General features: G+C 47.0%; 1 protein-coding gene across 1 annotated transcript in view; it reads right to left on the reverse strand.

The window, feature by feature from the left end:
• Positions 1-2,387: 2,387 nt before the first annotated feature.
• Positions 2,388-23,634, reverse strand: part of LOC115317529 (venom metalloproteinase antarease-like TtrivMP_A) — an 80,346-nt gene continuing 59,099 nt past the window's right edge. Inside the window, exons 11-14 of the mRNA XM_040217196.1 lie at positions 21,228-21,371; positions 17,998-18,133; positions 13,879-13,980; positions 2,388-2,495 (exon numbers count right to left, since the gene is read on the reverse strand). Coding sequence (XP_040073130.1) covers positions 2,388-2,495; positions 13,879-13,980; positions 17,998-18,133; positions 21,228-21,371 — 490 coding nt within the window. The remainder of the gene's footprint in view (positions 2,496-13,878; positions 13,981-17,997; positions 18,134-21,227; positions 21,372-23,634) is intronic.

A 23,634-nucleotide genomic window follows, 5' to 3' on the forward strand; every position in this document is an offset into this window, starting at 1 on the left:
TTTGTGTTGGTCTTGTTGTAGCTGTTGTGGTTTTCTTTGATTTGCCCTACTGCGGCTTCTGGCTCGTTTGTTGAGGGTCACATTTTGATTGGCAGTGTTGGATCCCTTACCCCTGCTGTAGCTTCGGCTGCGGCTCCTGCCTCTGCTGCGGCTGCGCGATGGTTTATCTAGTTGCCCGAACCTGTTGCTTATTGGGAGGTCCGGTCATTCCTGCGGGTTCTGCTTCGGGTTTGTGTATGGTGATCGTTTCGTGTTCAGTTGTTGGGCTCTTGCTTGACGTGCTTGACATGCTTCGAAGCGTTCCTTTATAGCTTCCGCTACCGCCTGCTTGGCTGGGCATTGCGGGTCCGTGGCGGCGTGATCACCTTTGCAGTTGGCGCATCGCAGCTCGCAATCGTGCGGCGTCTCGCTTGGATTTAGTTTCGGAGGGAATTGTTTTCCGCATGCTGTGCAGCGTATGTACTCTTTTTTGCACGGGCATACGTCTCGAGTTATGTTGGAGGCTGAGGCAATGGGCACACTGCCTACTCCGCTGTCGCGGTGGATACATGCGGTACACTCCCGAGTCGTATATGGCGTACCTTGGAAGCGACGGGCCCTCCACGGTGATGAGAATGGTTTTCGTCGTACCGAGTCGCCTGAATCCCAAGACCATTCGGTTCTGCACTCTGAGGTTCTCCTTGATAAAATCGTCAGTTGCGTCCAGCGGGATGCCGTGAATCACTCCTCTCGCGTTTTCTGCCGCGTTCGCCACGTATGCACAGATGTAGTGCGCACTTGAATTTGTTGCGTTGTCATGATTTTTTGTACTACCGTGGCTCTGTAACTGTCCACGATAAAGATATTCTGCGGCGCTCGGAGTTTGAAGTAGGTGTCTGGACAGTCTTGTTTGGTGAAGGCTACCGCCATTTTGAGGGCGATGGTTAGTGCGGCGAGGCCTATCGAGGCGAGGTGCTCCTTGTTCATCAGCTTCAGCACGACCGTCGTCGCCTTCTGCTGTCTTGGTGCCGGAGTGGTGAGCTTCTACTCCGTTGTTCGATAAGTTAAAGAATCCTGCACGTCCATAATGAATATGTGAGCGCTATCGGCGGTGCCGACTGTTATGGGTGTGCGGGGGACGCCCCGGGTCGTCCCTGGTGAAGCTCTGTTGGCGTTAGGCCTCGCTGCACAGATGTACAGCTGCCAGGCTTAGCTTGCCGGGCCGGTGTGGCCAGTGATCGAGGGCTGATTGCTCACCCGAAAGTGATCGCTGGGTCGGAAGTTTCAGTTTCTAGGTTGTCGGTGGTCTCCACTCTCCTCCCTGCTGGTTTTCTGTAGATTCCGCGGGTTAGAATTGGCAATATTCGACCTTGAATCGGGAACTTGGCATGGGCTACATGTTCCACATTGCCTCGTCGTCGTCGTTTTTTTGGGAAGATCATGGCGGCACAGCGCTAACAGCGCAACGCGGAACTAAATTTTAGACGCCATGTTCTTCCATGAAGTTGCACGCGGCATGTGTCTCGAGCATTTCCATAACATTAGATGGGGACCCATAACATTGGAGGGGGCACCTTTTCCCAGAACAGAGGGGCTTTAAGTTCAACAGGCTTATACCGCCGGTGGTGGTTTCTTGTATAATAACTAAAACAAAGACAACAACAAAAAACTAGGTGATGACCTTCAAAGGAACACTTTACTAGTTATTTTCGTTTATTGAAATACACCACTTGCAACCTCTGCTCCGCGTTGCTGCGATCAATGCTCTCCCGGTTCGAGGAGGCCAAGTGCATGGGAGGATAGCGAACTTCTTTCAGGACGGAATACGCAGAGTTTTCGGCGCATCACTCGTAGAATAACCGTTCGCATCGAAACGATACCTAGGTTCTTATTCGGGCCGCGTCCAGAAATATTCTTTGTGCTGCTCGTTCTACTTTAACCATGTGCTCCCTCGTTGCAAGGCTCTCCTTCCTCGTTTCCTCAAGAACTGTAGTAGATAAAGTCCGGTTTTTCATGGAACTTACTGATTTAGTTCTATATGTGGCGAATTAAGATATATATAGGTCAACTTCAGATTACCTTACGGTTTCTTTTTTAATCTAGTTTTTTTTATTAAGACGTACACCTTTTAAACATCGAAAGCATTGTTTCTTCCTTCGTCGGCCAAATCTTGTAAGAACGGTACACCGCATAAATAATGCGCAAAACTTACTTTTTTTTTCTTGATGTGGCAACAAATTTATTCTTCATATGCCGCAAACCACGACGATTCGGTCAAACCGTTCTCGCGAGTTCCTGTGCAATTTGCGCGCGCATGCGCTGTTGTTTTGGCGAGTCGTTTATAATTAGTCTCTCATATCAAACGTAACTTGTTATATTATAGACAAAGATAATAGAATGGACAGGTTTTATAGACTTTCAGACTTCTTTTGGCCTTTGGTTTTTCCGCCCTTTTTCGTCTTGGCTTTTGAAAGGTATTTCGGTGGCGTGTTTACACACTGGCCACGGAGACATATCTGTAGAAGAATGTAAAAGGGCAATAACTCAAGAAGGGAATCATGGGATGCATAATATAATGACCCGGAGCAACAAAAGAAAAACAACAGTACAACTTAATATATGACAGTTTTTTTTTTTTTTTTTCGGTGTGCATAGTTCAGGGCAAGGTCAAAATAAGTTCACACACGGGTTGCTCCGTATTCTTGACACATTTATTCAGGCAGCATTTTCTTTAATTTCTGAAGATTTCTGATGATTCGTGAGTGATTGAACAGCAATATACTTGGGACAAACAGACATAATGGCACATGCCGGTTTATAGTTTTGGATTGAGGAACTCGATCTTTGCCTATCCCTCGTCAATGGACTATGTTAAGAGCAAGTTCGTCTGCTTCTTTTGCGGGGGTTGGGGTTACGTCAGAGCGCCGACCTCTGATTGGCTCTGAATAAAGAATAGTGGGTAGACTTCAAGGCAGCTAGCTTCGAGATCTACCCACTATCCGTCAATCGGAGCCAATCAGAGCTTGGCGTCTTTCTGACGTCACCGCAACTCCTGCAAAAGAAGCAGACGACTTGCTCTCCACATAGGTTTTGAAAGTGCGCGCCATCTATGATCTGTTCGCCCTTAATTAAGCTGAGACTGAAGCCAAGCTATTCGCGTTCGTGCTCTCATGATTGTGGCATTGGCTGCAGTCTCGGTGGACGTTACTAGATTAGCTCAGTCATGGAACTGTCCATAGACACTTACTTCACGAGCAGTACCCAACCCCCCCCCACCCATGATACGCCTCCCGCATAGCCTCCCGTCGTTCGACGCGCCACCGTTGTGTAGACGGCCGCTATGGTAACTGCATGTATTATGTGGAGTCATGGCCCCCGAGATACAACGCGCGGTTTCGGAGGCCCCAATGCAATACGTATGTTTTGAAGTATACAGCCAGCACAACGTCTAGGTGGCGTATCACCGTACTCTACAAAACACACCGCTTCGAGGCGAAAAATTAGATGGCGCTACAAACGACAGGAGGGTGAAGGCCGCTTGATGTGTTTGTCTTTGTCCTGCAAGACGCGTCAAATGCGCCGGTGCACGAGGCTCGTGTCTCGAGCGGCCCTTGAAAGCAAATGGCGGCCCAGCACTGAAATGAGCGACCCTTGGAAGCGAATGGCGACGGAGCACCCGCTTGTTGCACGTGTCTTGCGTGTTTCCAAAAGAATGATTGGCGGTACTTGTAAAAAAACACCTTTATCAAGGGGCTTTGTGGAGGCGGACTGAACGGGTTGGGGTGTGCGGCGGGGGGGGGGGAGGGGGCGGTGTTACTTTCCATCTAGTAACATTCATAGGTTTTTAAAAAATGAAAGCCGTTTAGAGAGAGAGATGAATCGTTTTATTAAAACAATCGGAAATCCGGCTGGAGTTAGTCTTGCCACTAGGCCGACATTGTCCCACGCGCGAAAGAAAAAATATAAAATTAAATTAATGAGAAGATAAAAAGGAAGAGGATAGATATGAGAAGATTAGAGGAGGTATTAAAGTTAGTGGTCAGAAATTTCCACTGTTGTCTTTGTCACGTTTGTAGTATATGAGCCTTTTACAGTTGAGTGTGTAGGCCAGTGGCTCGGAGGAAATCCAAAAATAATCTCTGAAGTAATTTCCTCGTAGCACGAGTACCAGAAGGAAATATAAGTTGTGCTGTGTCCTGTATCACAAATTTGTGCTTTCTCAGCTCAGCCGAGAATGTTTTTCTTTCCTCTTCAAACTTTGGACAATCGTCCAGCATGTGATTGAGGTCTTCGGTCACTCCACATTTGCTGCAGGTATCGGTATCTCGCTTTTTCCAGCGGTGCAGCAGTTGGCCTGTACGTGCACTCCCTGTACGTAAACGGAAAAGCAGAGTGGCGTCTGCGCGGCGGAAATTTCGGGTTAAGCACGGCTGAACCGGAGAGGAGTGGCCTATGGATAACGAGCATATATGATCGTATATAGTTTTTTAGAAACTTCTAGTATCTTCTGTGGTCTTAATGCTAGCGGGTAAATTATGAGCTGCGGAAGCAAGTTGATCCGCTTTTTCGTTGCCTCGTAGCCCGATGTGTGCCGGCCGGTACCCACTGATAGTAAATTTTGAAACCATTCGCTTCCAGCGTTTTTGTAGTTAATTTAGCTGCCGTGGCTGCTTTCGACGTTTCTTGGGGTCTTTGTAGCTGTTGGAGAGCAGCACGAGAGTCTGTTAGTAAAACCACATTTTGTGGTGTGAGCTTACTTATCATACTGAGAGCTTCTACAATCGCATACATTTCAGCTATTGTTGACGAAACCATCTTATCGAGTCGTCCACTCCATTCAAGTTGTAAACTAGGCATATAGAAAGCGGAAGTACCGCTTCTTCTGGTTCGATTTACTGACCCGTCTGTGTATACTTGTAGACAGTCAGCGTATGTTATCGAGATATATTCAATTGTGTTTTGCTTGATTACTGTTACATTTTCGCTCATCTTATTGCGTACACCCGGAATCGGCGTTACAGGAAGTTGAAAGCCGTTTACAACTTCCTGTAACGCCGATCTAGAGTGCAGCTCTTGAGGAGAAGGAGGAAAGGTTCTGAGGGCAGGGTATACACCTCCTCTCTCCTCCTCACCTCCTCATTCTGCCTGCTACTTCTCCCCCCGAGTGGCGTCGCCCGCGCCGTCGGCGTAACCATGAGGTCACATGACCCTCGTGACGTCACGTGACCCTCGTAATCTCACGTGGGTCACGTGACGTCACCTGAGTCACGTGACCTCACGGGGGTCACGTCACGCCGACGTCGCTCAAGCCGGAAACGGGCGCCTAAGAGCTGCGCTCTAAAAATTACGAGGACACTTCAGCACTCCTTATCAGTTGTGAATACGAAAGCGTTAATGTCGTTCTTCCGCCCCCTTAGTTCGTCTGCGATTTACTTGCGTGGACGGCCACGTTTTGCTACTGCCGATGTTGCGGCCGCCGACGATGATTCTGGCGCCGCCATGTCCCTCGGCGCCGAGAAGAGCAGAAGCGGCCGCAGCGGCCGCGCGCAGGCAGGGTGTGCAGCGGTGCGCAGCGCAGGCCGCCCTGGCTCACTGGTAAATGTTGCGCCGCTGGGTAAGCGAGCGGAGGGAGTAAGAAGCTTGTCGTGGCGCGTGCGAAAATCAGGTGTCCTCTCCTCCTCATCATCGTCGCTCTAGCTGCGGGTACCGGTTGACGACGTTACTCCTCAAAGCGTAACGGGAGGCCTAACGTTAGGCCTAACGTCAGGCCAGCGCATAACCTCCCACTGCGCCGCCAGCAGTTCGGCTGGTTCCTTAAGGTGTATCCACACGACGGACCAAATTGCCGTTTTGGTCCGCGGGCCGCGCATCACGTGATCTTACGTCACCGGTTTTCGAGGTCCGCCTGCGGTCCGCGGCCCGCGCTTCTGAGAAATGCCAAGCGACTTTCTCGCCCGGACCTTGGCGGCGGACCGCGGCGTTTTTAGTATAATTGAAGCGCTAAGTCTGGCAACAAGCTGACTTTTGTTGTTTGGATTGGAATCCAAAGCAAAAGTCGTTTTCTTTTGGCGCCAACTGTTGAAGACGAAGAAGACGAACCTTTTGTTGTGCGACGATGCAACTTTTTACTTCATCGTTCTCGTGGAGCAATTCCCCGCTCTGTGGGACACTAGTCGCGACGACTACTCAAATAATCATCTAAAGATGTCCTCATGCCTTTTTCGCTTCACTTAAGTCCTCCTCGTCCTCAATATTCAACGCCAGGGCCACCGCGGCCAAATGTCTCTTTCGTACAACCTCCATCTTGGCTCCTTACAAATAGTCTCAAAGCAGCTCGCTGCATGCGTTTGGCGGAGCTGTGAGGTCGAGGCTTAGACCGGCCCGTTCGCTCTGTCGTCTGCTCTTTTGGTCCGCCGTGTGGATGCTCATTGCAGCCGGGCGGCCCGCGGGCCGCGCATCACGTGATCAATCGGTCCGCGGCCCGGTCCGTCGTGTGGATACACCTTTAGCAGCGATGATGCCGTTGGTATGGAGCCACATGACTCGTCGCAGCCAAAGGGAATTTAGGTGCCGTTTTTCGCTGCTACAGAGAACGCCGACTTCGCTCCATGGGACAGTTAATGCTTTCGCATTAAAACATTCCAAACGAATATCGTTGCATGGTCCCTTTAATTTTTTGAGCTACCCAAACTAACCATATTTTTGAATTACCGGCCTCTACCCTTTTTCTGATATTCTATTTAGTATCGCGAAACTCAAAGTAGTTATCTTGAAATCGGCAAGTGAAAATGATGGCAACACTAACCTTCAAATATACCCCCGCATTTCAGTGCCGTGACGTCAGGGAAAGGCAGGCTTGAAGCTCGAGCGAGCCATCTAAACATGGACCATGCCGAGCCTTTGTTTCGTGCTGCTGCGTTGGTGCTGGAGCGAATTCCAAAGCATTTACTTGTCACCATGAAACTGCTTGTAATCAGTTGGGAACAAAGACTACAGTCATAAGAGTGAACCCTTTTCTTCCGCTGACGTCACTTTTATTAACGCGAAAGCATTAACTGTCCCATGAAGCGAAGCCGGCGTTATCCGTAGCAGCAAAAAACGGCACCTAAAGACCGATGGACCGAGCGAAACCGCACCAAAAAGTCCGAGGATACATAAGCAGATACGAGCTGCGAATGCGAAAGCATGCCGCTTGCGACGTATTGCTTCCGCCTGGCGTTGTCGAAGGGTGTCGTTCTCTTGCAGCCTGAAACGCTTTGAATCGCGATCCGCTTGCGCCTCGCGCTTTCAAAAGGCTTTGTTCTGTCTCCCAGCGCGTGCGTCCGTCCGTCCGTCCGTCCCTCCGTCCGTAACATTTCTAAGGGGCGGCAGGTTGCGCCACCTAGCCTAATATTTCTTCGTCTCTTCTGTTTTCTTTTTTTGAATTTGTGTAAATTTTGTTTTAAAGGGCAACATTGGTCCATACTTTCGATTTTGGGATTATGACTCTTTTTAGTGCAGTCAGCGTCCCTGAATTGCAGGGTGTAATTTTTTTTTCTCGCTATTGTGCGTAGTTTTAAAGATATCGACGCCTCAAAGTTTTGTTTGGGGCGCGGCCAACAAAATTGAAACTAGCCGCTCGAGGCCCCGGTAACACTGAAAATCAGCCGCTATGTGAACGTGACGTCAGGATCGTTCTCGTTCAACGAGTACGCAGGCCGAGCGGCACCTACCTCTGTTGCGCTAGACGTCTAAAGATAGGAGGTAAGCTGATTTTCTTTTAATTCTTTATACGTGGTAGTTGTCCAGCATATGTAGCAAGAGTTAGTGCGTATACCCAAAAGCTAGCGACTGGAAAACCCGTGAACTCGTACGGTGCCATATTCGGCGGCCGCCACCGTGCGTGCGCTATGCCGTACTCGTCGCTTGTATACCCAAAAGCTATAGCGACTGGAAAACGAGTGAACTCGTTCGTTGCCGTACTCGGCGGCTGCCGCCGTGTGTGAGGTCTTCCGTACTCGTCGCTAGGCCTAAATTGTCATCGGGGCTCCGTGGATGGGGCGGCGTTCCTCTAGGCTGCGCTGCCAGTGACGTACAGTACTGGAGGCCCTCTCGCTTTCGCTCTGCGGGTCAGTTTGAGACACGAAACTTTGAGGCTGTCCGGCGCAGGCCGCGGCGCCCGAACACACGTGTGCCGTGCTGTACAGGTCTGTTTTTTCGTTCCTTTTTCCTCGGGCACGTAAAAGCCGAAGTCCAAAGTCCACACGTCGAACAGCGTTCACCCACACCTTCTCCGATTTCCGGTCCGTTGGAAATTTGTGAAAAAGCACCTCCGTGTTGCGCAGCGGGTTATTTGAGTATCCCACAGCGCTACAAGTTGCACTCGGCATCTTTCGAGGAACAGCTGGACAGTCTTGGGCGCACCGAGTTTCTCGCTAAAACGAGTCTTGGAGCCATCACAAGCAAATAAACAAAAGGCTATACCGAACCCAATCTCAAGCCGAAGTAGCGGTGGTAGCGGCTCAAAGAAGCGCACTCCGCGCAACGCCCGGACCGGAGGAAACAAAGAGAACGATACTCGCGTCACGGTTTAATGCTCCTTTAGCGATCGGCAACCCGCTGGCAGCCCGCTAAGGAGCAGCGGCTCGCGGCGGGTCGCAGTTTTATTATCGGTATTAGTTGAGAATGTGGCGTCCCACGGACGTCATATTTTGGCTGGGGTCGTACTTTGTGTCACTACAGCGATACCAGTAATTTATTTCATTTTGAGTTTTGGCCGGAGTTGCCCTTTAACACAACCGATCACCTCTTCGAATTGCGACCGTCAATGTTGCCTGATGGACTTTTGAAAAGGGTCTATTGTACCGCACCAGGTAGCAGGGCTGTAAGTCGGGATTCTCGGGAATCATGGTCATCTCTGAATTTGTCATTTTCAGGCGTGGAAGGAGGCAAACTTCGATACGCTTTCGTGGCTTAAATAAGGCGTTCTATCCAGAACCTTCCTCGTCATTATTTCTGACACATAGGTTTAGTTACTCAAGGATTATTTCTCACAATTTAGTTGATGTTTCTATACGTGAAAATTAAACGAAAGGTGTCTGTCAAGCCTCTGCAATTGTACCTACAAGCAGCTTTCCCCCTTCAGTTTCTCAATTAGAGAACTATAAGAAGTTACATTGATAGGTTTCTTGCTTTTGATTCTAATTGGAATTGTATGTTTGCTTTGCTTTACACTTGGTTTTTATCTATTATATTTTTTTTGTTATACAGTGGTAGTTGTTAGTGCCTCTTTCCGGCAAAAATGCTAATGTACGAAAGCAGACCCCCTCTACAACAAAACTACCGCTCACCCTCTACCCCGTCGCCCCTCACACCTACACGTCAACTGCGGTGAGAGCGCCCTCCGCCTCCCCATCGTTCCTGTTGCATCCACGTACCCTCTGGCGACGCTCTTCCTTCATCCTCCACCCCTCCCCCTATCCGGCTGCCGTCGTTGCGAAATACTCGCGTGGTCGCGCTGGGCGGACACGCTCCCTCGCCTCCCCACTGCCGCCGCCCAGGTTCTGTTCCCGTGTGCTCTCCGCGCCTCTACAGAACAGATCGCGTATGTACTTTCGCTCCATCCACCGCAAGCGCGATCATGGACGCTCTCGTACTATTGATTTGTTTCAGTAAAGAAACGAAAAAAGAAAAGCATGTTTTTTTTCAGTACATAAACATCTCGCACAAACTTTTCCCCAAAGCACGCATCTCCTTACACCATACCTCGGCAAACCTCACTCATGAGGGCCCTCACTTACAATCACTCACCCTCATCTTCACATGTGAGGTGAGGTGAGTGAGTTTCCAAACCAGGAAAATTAATGAGTGTGAGGGTGAGTGACGGCCGTGAGGGCCGTGAGGACCGTGAGTCCGTGAGGGCCGTGGGGGCGGTGAGTGCGTGAGGTGCGTGAGGAGCGTGACGGTTGTGAGGGCCATGAGTGCTGGAGGGGCGTGAGGGCGGTGAGTGCGTGAGTGGCGTGAGGTCTATGAGTGCATGAGGACCGTGAGTGCGTGAGGGGTGTGAGGGCCATGGGGGCGTGAGGGCGGTGAGTGTGTGAGTGGCATGAGGGCCGTGAGGGGTATGAGTGCGTGAGGACCGTGAGGGCGGTGAGTGCTTGAGGTGTGTGAGGGCCATGAGTGCGGGAGGGGCGTGAAAGCGGTGAGCAACTTTCTTAGCAATTTTGGTGTTGCTGGCAGGTTGTTCCCTAGCTTTCCCTAGATCGACACGAATTACTGAGATCGGGTCCGGCTCGAAACAAGCCAGCAACTCCGAGCAATTCGAAGACGTTTGAAGCGGCTGCATCCAATCAGGGACGGCATATTTTCACGTGATAACTCGCGCCGGTGATGATGACAGTAAGAGACTTGGTTCTGGTTAGAAATTGATCGTTTTTTGGACATAAACTGTTTCAGAAAGATGCATTAGTATCCTCAACGATATTTAAATGCATAAAACACGTTTATAGCACGCAATTGTTTGTCTAAATAGCGCAAGAAAAATAAAATTTCATGATGAGGATGGCAAATAGCAGCAGTTGGTTGCTACGTGTCAACACGTCAAGTTTCTGGGCGAAATCGCCCCGTTTGAAACGGGCGTGAGTGGCATGAGGGCCATGAGTCCGTGAGGACCGTGAGGGGTGTGAGGGCCATGAGTGCGTGAGGGGTATGAGTGTGTGAGGGCGGTGAGTGGCGTGAGGGTTATGAGTGCGTGAGGGGCGTGAGAGCGGTGAAGGGTGTGAGGGCCATGAGTGCGTGAGGGGCGTGAGGGGTATGAGTGCGTGAGGGCGGTGAGTGGCGTGAAGGTCATGAGTGCGTGAGGGGCGTGAGAGCGGTGAGTGGCGTGAGGGTTATGAGTGCGTGAGGGGCGTGAGAGCGGTGAAGGGTGTGAGGGCCATGAGTGCGTAAGGGGCGTGAGGGGTATGAGTGCGTGAGGGCGGTGAGTGGCGTGAAGGTCATGAGTGCGTGAGGGGCGTGAGAGCGGTGAGTGGCGTGAGGGCCATGAGTGCGTGGGGGCCGTGAGGGCGGTGAGTTGCGTGAGGGCCATGAGTGCGTGAGGGCGGTGAGTGGCGTGAGAGCGGTGAGTGGCATGAGGGCCATGAGTGCGTGAGGGCGGTGAGCGGCGTGAGGGCCCTGAGGACGGTAAGTCGCGTGAGAGTCATGAGTGCGTGAGAGCAGTGAGTGGCGTGAGGGCCATGAGTGCGTGAGAGGCGTGAGGGCCGTGAGGTGCAGTGAGGGTGAGTGAAGGGAAGAGGGGTGGGTGTGACTGTGAGGATGAGGGTGAGTGTGGGACTGAGGGTGAGTGTAGCTATGGGGGTGAGGGTGAATGAGGGGTTGAGGGTGAGAGCAGCTGCGACGGTGAGGGTGAGTGAGGGGCTTAGGTGAGTGTGGCTGTGAGGGTGAGGGTGAGTGAGGGCGACCTAAATTATCGACCTCTGCCTTACATACGTCTCCTACATCAATTCCACTAAAAGCAAAGAACCCATTGCAAACATTGTACAGCACACTGGCGAATGGCAAATCTCCTCCAACATGCCTCTCCACAACGCGGCACAGTTCGCGTGGTCGTTTCAGGGGCGGATCGAGAACTCCGTTTGTTTGTTTGTTTGTTTTTTTTTGTTTTTTTTGTTGATGTTTTTTGCGGGGGGGGGGGGCGGAAAAATTTCTAAGGATACTATTCTCCACTTTTTTCTTGTGCACTGGGGGGTCCACTCATGCCGAATTGCTCTCCGAGAAGGGGAGAGGAATGGGGGAGTCGACTTTGTTTGGGGGGTGGGGCGATCGCCCCCGTAGTCCCGCCTTGGATCCGCCCTGCGTCGTTTGCAATTTTTTTAGCTTGTATGTACCATAATCGTTCCGTTACCTTGTGTAACTTTGTTCTCGTTTATTACAATGTTATTCCTTTGATTGATCTTAAACGCTGTGCTAACGTTTGATCTCTAAACCTTTTTTACTAAGGGTCCTTCAACAGCTTTCTTCGTAAATATTGGGACCCTCGGCTAAATATAAATCGTATGAATTAAAAACTTATCTGGAAAAGCACACACTTTTACTTAACTTGAGAGTTGACTACAATTAACTTAAAGCCGAGGTCACAGTGCCCATACTTTATACAAACGACAGTCTGCAAACACGAGTCACCCCAATATCCGTGGTTCGAATGTCGCCTGCCTACTTTTCTCCATCAAGTAATTGCCATGCGGCGTTCGAAGCACGCGGACCTCGCGGTGACTCGCCTTCGAATCTGTACGCAGACTGTCTTTTGTATGATGTACAAGCAGTGTGACCCCGGCTTACAACTATACCCCTACAGGTTATGGTCCAAAAGGACGTTCTTAGATTGCGCAATTTCTATCACCGAAAAGCGAACGGGCCGCACATTGGTAGGAGCTTCCTGGTAGTGTGGCCTTGTAAATGCCGTAGTCATAGGTAACTATGCGGAGCACAAGCTTGTCTGCTTCTTGGACAGGAGCTGCGATGATGTCAGAACGCCAAGCTCTTATTGACTGACTGAAAAAAGATAGTGGGTAGACCTCGAGGCATCTAGCATTGAGGTGTACCCACTATCCGTCCAACCAAAGCCAATAAGAGCTCGGCATCATTATGACGTCATCGCCACCTCTTCTCAAGAAGCAGACGAACTTGCGCTCCGCATAGGCATGGTTTCAATCAGAAACTTGGTGAACATCGTCGAAACCCAATAAATCGGCGGATTTTAGAATTGTAGACGGCGTGTAGAGCATTTTTCTCCGTTCCTATAAAACTCTTAATTTGGAAGAGTTTTTATAAACTTGATTTCACCCCAAGAACCGCAGTAAAAGAGGTCCGGCTCCTTCCGGAGCATAGCTTATTTCCCCTTCCATGTAGAGAAATAAAATATATTTAGGTGCATTGTAGATTAGATATACGTTATTTTATCAAGACGTACTCGTTTGAAACACCAAAAGCATCGCTTCTTCCTCCGACAATCAAATCTTGTCAGATCTACTTGGCGCAACGTATAAACAATGCGCGAAACTTTTTTTTTTTAGGTAAAAACGAGTAGGTTTCGGTTTGCTATCGAGCAAGGTCGACCAGGTTGAGTCGCCATGATGGCGTAATTCCTCGTCCTCGTAGCAGGAAAGAACCGCGTGGCGTACGTGGTTTGCGCGCCTTGGCCACAGGGTCAAAACCACGCCACCTAGAATGTTCAAAGTCTCCACATCGCCTCCTCTGCCTTCATGAAACGTCATCACAGTTGGAGGGCGCTAATTCGGCTCGATGGCCCGAGTCCGACCTTCGACACGCTGATTCAACACGAGCCCCGGCCGAACACTGACGCAGCACCCGTGCCCAATCTCAGGCCTCGATCGATCTGACTGTCATGGCGGTAAGGAGTCCACCTGCTTATCTAGGTGGTGTTGGTCGAAACCGCTGGCTCAAAGATGGGTTCCTATAGGAAAGCGAAACATAAAAACGCGTCCGAATGAAACTCTTTTTTAGGGGGGTGGAGGAGGGAGGGGGGAAGGGGGGTTAGGAGTAAAATGCTGTACCTCGCCTTCTACATTTTTCTAATAAATTTATATAATGGTTTTCGATTATGCTCAGCAAGTTTCTAATTGAAATTCACGAATTAAAAAGTTATGCTTACGCGAACTTCAATAATAAGATAATTATGCCAAACGTTATTCATTTGACCTAATTGGCCATTTGGAAAAAACCAATACGGCACTACCTTTTTTTTTCAATTCGGTGCGTATTTTTCGCAGTAACGATTTGGCTCATGTTATGTGACAACTTTCCATACATGGCAGCACATAAAAGTGACTGTCATGTACTGTTCCGCTCATTAAGGTCATGATGTTTTAGTTTTACGAAATGAACATTTCTTCAAGGGCTTACCTTTCCTTCTCCACATTCCATTCCATCCAAGAGATTTTCATAAACCCAATTATTGTTATTATTCATGCAATATGCTTTACAGTCTGGATAATTTCCCGTGTCCTGAGGAAAAACGAGACTATAATGCTGTGCACTACACTATGTAGAGTCGTCATATTGCAGTCCTATAGCCTTACAACACAAAACCTTTGAGCCGACTTTAACGCCCCATTCTACGGAGGGTGAAATCGAACGGAGAGCCTTATAGGCCTATAAATTATAATATTTAATTTTTATTACATATGTACGGTAAAGAAAGCGAGACTTTTAGACCCCCACCAACGTGATTTGCCAAAGGATTAAAGCCACACGTTTCGACACCAGTTGAAATTAACATAAACGGTTGTATAATATCGGCGACGGATATGGCGAATGCTTTTCATAACTGTCTTGTAAATCTCCCAATATTCTCTGTTCCTACTACTAGAGCAAATAATGCACTTCAGTGGATGCCCTCACCCTTGCCTAATCTTAACTTTCTTTTGCGACTAATGCCTCCGAAGTCTAAAATACATTCATGAGCCTAAACAATACTACAAGTATTGATGCATACAATATGCAGATAAAGCACGCAAATTATGGTTTAGATATCTCACCGCATTACCTTAATTTTAAGCTCAATCTTACACTGATGTCCGGTGAGGTTTCTATCAAAATGCAGATTGCCAAAGTTTGTGTTACATAAAGGTGGAGATTTAAAAAAACATTATCAACTTTAGACCAATTTCTATACTTCCAGTATTCTCTAAGCCAATCGAAAAACTAGTTTAAATAAATTATCTCTGATCTTGAGAAATACCTTCTAATTCGCAATTCCCAGTTTGGTTTCCGTAAAAGTTATTTGATAAAGTTAGCTTTATTAAAACAAAAAGGAAATAATATTAAGAGCGCTACATAATCACAAAACAATCCGTATATTTTTTGATTTCTCTGAAGCTTTCGACACAATAAATCACGATGTCCTGATAGAAAAATTAGAATACTATGGTATTCATGGGAAAACATTAAATTATTTATAGTTTTACTTACAGAATCAAACTCAGTTTGTGTCTATATTAATCTTTATGTCAGATATCGAAAAAATAATAAATGGTGTGCCCAAGGCAGCATTTAGGCCCCCTACTTTTTATTCTTTATTTTAACGATATTGTAAATGTAAATCATGATCTTAAATTGAGTATATTATATATGCTGTTGACATTAGCATCTTTTTATCTGATAAAGATATCAGTACTCTAGTAACTAAATCTAATTGTGTTCTTCATGGTGTGGAAAAATGGACAAAAGATAATCACCTTAAGTTCGCAATAAACTAAAGTCAACGTGTTCCAGTTGTGATCACAAACCCCCGATTTTGAAAAACGAAGAAATTGATTTTGTCCACACTATTAAGACTTTCGGCATTTTGCTTACAAATAGTATGTCTTGGAATAAGCGTGCAGATTACTTTTCCTCTAAACGGTCGTAAACAGTGGGATTGCTGAACAAATTTAAATAATTGCTACCCCGTTGTGTTAAGCTTGAACTCTGTAATGCTTTGCTACGTTCCCAACTTCATTATTGGCTAGTGGACAAAAATACGCAAAAACACGCACGAAGAGGAGACACAAACAACACGGACTGGCGCTGTATGTGTCTCTTCGTCCGTGTTTTTTTTTTTTTTTTTTTTTGCGCTTTTTTGCACTTCTAGATTACAATGAACCAACTAGCACGTTAAAGTTTTAAATATTGTCATTTAGTTTGGTGAAATTTAACAAAAACCAATACAAGTTAAACTACATAGTTTATAAAAAAAAAAGTTGTGCGTGCTATTGCCGATGTTTTATACTAGTATCATACTGAACACTTTTTATCATTGTTTAATATAAAACCATTTTCAAATATTTACATGTCCCGACTTGTGGCGTACGAGAAGTCTACGCAATTGAAAAATAAAAGTTTTGGGCAATTACGTAACTTTGCCTTTTTCACTTCCTCGTATCAACTCTGTCCTAAAAAATGGTTTGTTTCACCACCACATATATTATACTAAAACAACATAGTAAATGACCAATTATCTACTTTAAATTAATTCTTTTTAAAATGAGTTCCCTTTTTTCTTCCTTTTGTACGATCTGTGGTCCGTATATTAAAATGGCGTCCTTTCTCTCAATTAACCTATTTTGTTCGTTGTCTGAAATTGTGTTGGAATCTCCTGCTGTAAAGGAGGCCAGGACCTCCTTCAAGCTGCTGCAGTAGCTTTTCGTCTAGGTCCCCCGTTCCAATGATGAAAGAAAATAAAGTTCTCCGGCAGGTGTGCTTTCCGCGTCCAACAAAGTGGTTCCCCGAATTTCGTTAAAAGTGTCATGCTGTCTCCGGTGGCGATCCAGGTGGTCACAACAGCGGTGGTGGATGAGGCAGGCGCCCGTTCTGCTGAAGGTCGCTCTTCAGCATGGCAGCCCACGGAAACTTCGGCAGCCACGAGTTGGGACGCCGCGACGACGGCGACCCTCGCGCTTGCTGGTGGTTTTTGCCGGAACTTTTACGGTCAACCGCCAGGATCCCGACGTCCGACAGCACGGCACTCAGGTTTTTCTGAGGTCAGTTGTTACCGCTTCGGGATTACTTTCGACCTACAATTTGAGTTCGCATGAACCATTCCAATATTGCCTCTGCGATTATTCCAATAATTGTAGAGGATTGGAATGAGAGTGATCAGTAGACAAATATGGCGGCGTGCAGAAGGTGGGCCGCCATCTTTCTCTACTGGGTTATCGAACGCATTCTGAGCATGCGCAGGGCTCTCTTCTGCAAAAAAATCAAACGCCACGCTCTTCAAACTTTCACTATTTCGGGTGAAGAAAGGATGATAGCGATAAAAACAAAAACTACTGTCTAAATAGGTATGGATTCCTCAGTGGTCCAACCCAACGCGAATTAGTATAACAAAGCTGGTTTAATTTCTGGAATATCCGTGTACATTGTGTGAAAGGTTTTAAGGTATTGGAGAAAATGGAGCCCGATTCCTTGGCCCGCATAAATCGCGTCGCTTAAAGTTGAAATTCTGTGAAAATGCGACGCTATCACAGTGTACGATACGATGCTAAAATTTAGCACGTAACGTAACCTAAATAAAAAAATTAAAAAAAAAATTCCCACGAGTCGGCGTCCGCCGAAGCCTAATGTTCATCAAACCAAAATCTAGGACTGTGGGCGCCTGTAGCATTTATTTCGGCAAAAATCTTCGCAGTTCCAAGTACGATATTATTTTATTTATTGTAGGCGAGTTTGTTTCGCTGACAAAATTGCTACATGCACCTGCAATCTTTAATTTCGGCTTGATTAATATTAGGCTTAGTAGGACATGTGCTCATAGAAAAATTTTGCGTTTCTTTTTTTAATCTTTTGATCCACGTAACGCCATGCGCTCAACCATTCGCACTTTATGACCCCCCATATAGCGTCACAATCTCACGAAGTTTCAGCTCTCTGCGATGGGTAGTGTCGCAGAAAGCTGGCCGCGAAACCGGGTTTCATTATCTCGATCTAGCTCCTGTAGGATAAGAATGCATAAACATCTTTGTTAGTCGTATTGCAGTTAATAAGTAACCGTTTTTCTTACTTTTATAAGAATAGAGAGACAAATATCATTTAAATGGTGCAACGAAAAGTAATAACGTCTTAATGAACATATTAGTTCGGTTTAACCAATCCATCTAGCAGAAGAATTCCTGTGCATGACGTCATCGTTAGTTGATTTCCGACCCGCGCCAAGTGACAGACACGCTGAAGCTCGACGTGAGCCGCCGCAAAGTGGCAGACGCGGCGACGTCTTGGCGTCGCCGCGTGCTACCCTTGGCGCTCGCTGTGAGACGCTGCAAGACGCGCTGGCGGCGACGCTGACGCAAGTTGGGCGGCGCTGCATGGATTCACTATGTGATGACGTTTGGGAAGGGAGGGAGGGGAAAGGGGGAAGACGCAAGCCCTCCTTTCATTTCCCCTTACAAATTCAGGTTTAGACAATGACAACCTTAACATTTTCGCTCAATTCAATAATAAAAATAAATAGCGCCATGCTCCTATGCTATAGTATGTTCTTACCAGACCACTGTTTCCTCCTTCGGGGTAGAGCCTCTTACATAAAACCGACTTGTTCATTCCGCTTCCCGGAAGGTCTGTGATATTTTGCAGGCGATTGATTTTTGATTTCACCTCGATACACTCTTCGGACAGGGACCTATATCCAAAGTTGAGTGGTAGTATCAAAATGTATTGCTGAGTTTTCTTTTCTTTGTGAAACGACACACTACTCAAGCTTTCACGAAGGTATCTCAAAGGACCAATCACTAACGTATCTACATTTCGCCTTGCGGCTAAGTGCCAAATCACGATTAAGAAGGAGCTGATAGCACAAGGATCAAGTGAAAGAACTACACAAACACTGCTGAAACAAAAAAAAAAAAAAAAAAAAAAACTGGCTGCATATTTGGTCAGTTTGCCAAACGCGTTTAAATGGTTCGGAGAGTGCATAGGGCAGGATGTGCCCACATTTTTCAGTGCCCGGGGTCGGTGCTGCCATAGCCTCCCATATACTCGAAAGTCCGTCAAACGGACGACGGAACAATAGGCCGCAAACTATTTTTCGAGGCCGCGAACTTTTTTTCGAACTTAAACTTCGAACATCGAATGAAGAGGTTCGGAAGATTTAAAAAGTTTTGAAGTATCAAACATGCTACATTAAAAAAATTCAACGATTTTCGTACTTCGAACTTCTAGCGCTAAGAAATTCGATTATTTGCGAACTTCCTAATTTCTTGCGCTTAGAAATTTGACAGTTTTTCTTTTCAAAGTTATCAGGCTATTTTAAATCGACTATTTTCAAACTTTCGAACCTGCTAGCTCAACTGAGGTGCTTCGCTGGGGCATCCTTCATAGACTTAGTTGTTTTTAAACGTTAGTCGTCAAATTTCCTCGAATAAGCGGTCGGTGCGGGAAAGTGAGCGCGGGGCGCGACGCCGACACTCTCCAGAGAACGCTGGATCAGTGTTTCCTCCATTATCATTAGAAACATGCTGCATTTTAGTGCGGTCAATACCTTCATTCATCGAGAAAGAAATGCCCCTGACACTGGCAATGTTGTGAGCCCGATGACGATTACTCGTCACCTGATCATCCGTATTTTGGGGGGTCGGGAGGCCCCTAATTTGGTCTGGTTGCGTTCTCTTCGATATCCAGAAGTGTCGGGTGTTGTGTCTTGTCCAGTGTTTTCTCTATCCTATGGGTCCTCCCGAAAATAAACACCCAGCGCAACTAAAACCTTTGTGAATCATGCAGGCCTTTATGTGCACGGTGTGCACGCGTTGTCTTTTATATTTCGCTGTCTCATGCCATCCTCGCATTTCAGCGGCCCTTGATCGGATTGATACGAATCTGCCAAGAGATAGGATGTGTGTTGCAAGTAAAAGGCTAAGGGCTTTGCGAAGAACCGTTCAACCAGTTCAAGGCTTGTTTCATGAGTTACGACAAATAACAAGCTGTGCAGGAGCACCGTCAGTACCACAGCACTCAAAGGGAAGTATTGTTTAAGGCATAAAAGAAATGAGCAACGTTTCAGCGAAATTTGCGTAGCATATATCGCGATTTTATTTTTTTTTTAATTCAAGAAAACTTTATTCTAAACTGCGAACTGCGTTTTCCGTCCGTGAAATTTGAAGTTTGAACTTAAATTCGAAGACCTGCAATTTTCACACTTGTACCTTAAATAATTTTTAAATCTTCGCAATTTTCAAACCTGAGCCTTATATAAATTTGAAAAGTTATAATTTTTCGAACTCTATTTGTCGAAAAAAAAAGTTCAATCATTGCTCTCGACGTTTCAAAAACCTTGGCATTTTCGAATTCTTCTGATTAAAACCTCTGCGAACTCAAAATTTGCGAATTTTTCAATTCGAACTTTGACGAGGTTCGAAATTTTCGCAACCTTTTGAACTCAACCTTCGTGAGGTTTACCGCATTCCTAGTTCTGAGCACTAAATTCTTGTCCCTAGCACGGTTTTATCGTGATTGGCTGGCAAATGTGAACCGCCACCTGGAAGGATAAAGTGTCAACACTCGAGACACTGGTCAATACCGAACGATCTGCAAACATCCTTAGGAAATACAGTGTTGGGAAGTGTTCCGAAATGAAAGGCAACGAGGGAAACCCACGGGGAAGTGGTTACTCTCTTCGCTCCCTTTTCGTAAACTGATTTCAGCGGTGTTGTTAGAATCATCGTCGATAAAATTACATCGTTATTATGAACTGATTTCCAATATTACTATCCATACCAAAAACATATCGATAAAAATTTTGAATTTCATTCATATTGTCACGGACGACAATTGATAAGGGCAATATGACTTGAGGACTTTTAAGAGCCAAAGAAACAATAATTTATAAAATGCGTCTCAATGTAGCGTGAACTAAACAACTCGCCGAAGACACTTAACACCGCTTACCTGTAGGAATGCGAAAGCATTCCTACAAGCAGCGCGCCACGTCTTCCTTTTGCACACGGCGCTCCGGCGGTGACAACACGCTACCCCTCTGCGCAAGCGCGGCGTACCACGCCGGCTTCACGAGGACTTACGGGACGAAGCATCTGCGTTGCTGTGCTTTTCTTTGTGTTTTGTTCCTGAGGCGCGTCCGCTTTGACCTTCAGCTCCCCCGCCGGCTTGCGTGACGAAGCATCTGGGGTGCTGTGCTCTTCTTTGTGTTCTATTTCTGATGTGCGTGCTTGATGACGTATTTTTATGGCCTTCTTTCGGGGACAACGCCAAAGCCTTTTCGCGTAATGGGGCAAGTGCTCCTCCCTTTATGACAGCAATTGCGTGTTATGCATTACACACGACTCGCAAGAGAAGCGATGAGGACCAACCTGTACTTTGATGGAAAATAAACTCCTATTATTATTATTACACAACTGGGTCCAGGGACAAGCGAAGAAATAGAACATCCCCATCTTCTTGTCCCTTTACCAACTTCTGAGGATGGACATGAGGCCCCGATGCACCGGTTAATTACCTTTCTAGTACTCGTTTCTTCTAAGTATTTAAAGTTTGGTGTAACTAGCTAGTGTGTATTCTGTTTTTTTCACTATATTTTCTTTGTGTGCGTATATGTGTGTGTGTGCTTGGGGGGGGAGATTTTCTGCCTTTTGTTTTCTTAGTCTCCAACCCTACTCCCTTTTTTTCTGTTTTACGAAGTAGCAAATAAGCTATGAGACCAGGGTGACCTCTTTGTGTTTGCTAATAAAAAACTTTTCCGGCTTTTATACGTTCATGATACTTACTTCATATAATTACTAATCAGCGTTTTTGAGCAACTTGAAAACGAGTTGCTTTGTCCAAAGCGAAAGACAGGGGCCATAATATATCTTGCTTTGGGATCACACGCATTCTTGGTCAGAACATCGCCATCGTGACTACTGCCGCACCTGAAAGTCGCCAGAATGAAAAAAAATGAGACAAGGTTTTAACAAAAAAAAAAAAATTATGGTTTTTATTTTAATATCACTAAAGTTGTATCCACACGACGGACCAAATTGCTGTTTTGGTCCGCGGGCCGCGCATCACGTGATCTTATGTCACCGGTTTTCGAGGTCCGCCGTCGGTCCGCGGGCAGCGCATCTGAGAAATGCCAAGCGACTTTTCTCGCCCGGACCTTGGCGGTGGACCGCGGCGTTTTTAGTATAATCAAAGCGCTAAGTCTGGCAACAAGCTGATTTTTTTTTTCTTTGGACTGGAATCTAAATCCAAAGTCGTTTTCTTTTGGCGCCAACTGTTGAAGACGAAGAAGACGAACCTTTTGTTTTGCGACGATAGAAACATGGTGGGACGACGCAACTTTTTACTTCATCGCGCTCGTGGAGCAATTCCCCGCTCTGTGGGACAATAGACGCATGACCTTTGCGGTTCACTTAAGTCCTCCTCGTCCTCAGTAGTCAACGCCAAGGCCACTGCGGCCAAACGTCTCTTTCGTTCAACCTCCATCTTGGCTCCTTAAAAATACCCTCAAAGCAGCTCGCTGCATGCGTTTGGCGGAGCTGTGAGGTAGAGGGTTAGACCGGCCCGTTCACTCTGTCGTCTGCTGTTTTGGTCGGCCGTGTGGATATTCATTGCAGCCGGGCGGCCCGCGGACCGCTCATCACGTGATCAATCGGTCCGCGGCCCGGTCCGTCGTGTGGATAAACCTTTACGTACACAGCGTCGGTAGCGGCAAGCTCCATATTATCCAAAACAAATGGTACGCCACGCACTAGAGTAGGGCGCGCGTGCGCACCTAAGGTGACAGCGCATTCCACACTTTGGTGACGGCAAAACAATAAACCGATCACACCAGCCAGTTTGACTACACCATCGCTGCCGCAATGCATCGAGGGAACTTTAGTCTTCTTGCACGTGCGACAACCTCGCTGGAGCTCTTCGCGTGTAGAGCACGAGAAGGCACGAGCCCTCGCGTGCACGGCCCTCTGCCTCCTTTTTTAACTAAAGTTATGGCGGCTTTATGCATGCGTCCAACACTTAGTGAGATCGGTCTATTATTTCGGCAGTTGTCTGCACAGATACCAAACAAAAATAGAATTAGAGACGCCGCGACGCAACCCTCGCAAGCTGTCATGTCAATCAGCAGGCTTGTGTCTGAACATTTCAAAGATTTATCTTTCAAGAGTGTCTGGAAAATATCGTGGCCCTTTTTTCCAAGTGAACTCTTCCCGCATAAGTAGGTGACCTTATGTTGGCGATCACCATGTTTCCGGTTCCTTCGTTGAAGGCTACTGTAGCTTGCGAGGAATGTGGTTTTCGCTCAAATTGACTGTAGTTTGAAGAAATCGTTGCAGTAGCTCGTCGCAAGGTTATGCTCGTTCGAGACGATTAAATATGCCGTTCTCCTTTGCAAAGAAAACAAACAAGCGTCCATGAATAAACGTTTGCCAGGGAGTACGCGCATTTTTATTTCTTGAGTAGCTGTTTCTTCGCAGCGGGAATGATGTTAGAACTGCATAGACAGGGGTCAAAATAAAGCAGATACCATGGCAGGTAAAAATGGGGCAACCGTCAGGATATCTATCAAGCTAAAAGCGCGAACGGCAGTCCGCTCTGCGACCGTCGAAGCGGAGAAAACGGTCCCTCCTGGCGAGCTAATGTAAGTTGAACATGGTGGTAAAACTTAGACTGCGGTAGGAAAACGAAACAAGCAAAGGAAGACAAAAAAAAGAACAGGCGTCGATTTTCTTCGGCCTCAACGGGAACCTATATTACGGAGCTTCGCGCCTGCTAAGCTTTCGGCGTTGCGACGGTGCGGTAAGCGAGAATGCCTAGAACTTCGATGTTTGCTCTTCTGCGACAGCTGATAGCAATGCTAAAACGAAAATACCAAAAACGCTCGAATCAGCATCTTAAAAGAGATGCATAAACAGTTCCACGAGCAAGCAGGCTGGCGAAAGGGCCTTCCCAGTGTTGCAGAGAGTTTGAGCTAGATGGCGCGACGTCTCGCACCAAACTATGGGGCTTGACAGACTTTCGCCGCGTCTGCCTTACCGTTCATTCACACTGGCAGCGGATCTGCGTTCGCAAAGCGGTTACGAACGCCGGTTTTGTAAAGATCTATTACAATTTCACGCACATTTGATGACATCAAATGCGCGTGGAATTGTTGTGGATCTTTATACAACCGCGTTCGCAACCGCTTTGCGAACG

The sequence above is a fragment of the Ixodes scapularis genome, unplaced genomic scaffold (genome assembly GCF_016920785.2).
Source record: "Ixodes scapularis isolate PalLabHiFi unplaced genomic scaffold, ASM1692078v2 PGA_scaffold0__279_contigs__length_252992795, whole genome shotgun sequence".
Classification (NCBI taxonomy): Eukaryota; Metazoa; Arthropoda; class Arachnida; order Ixodida; family Ixodidae; genus Ixodes; species Ixodes scapularis.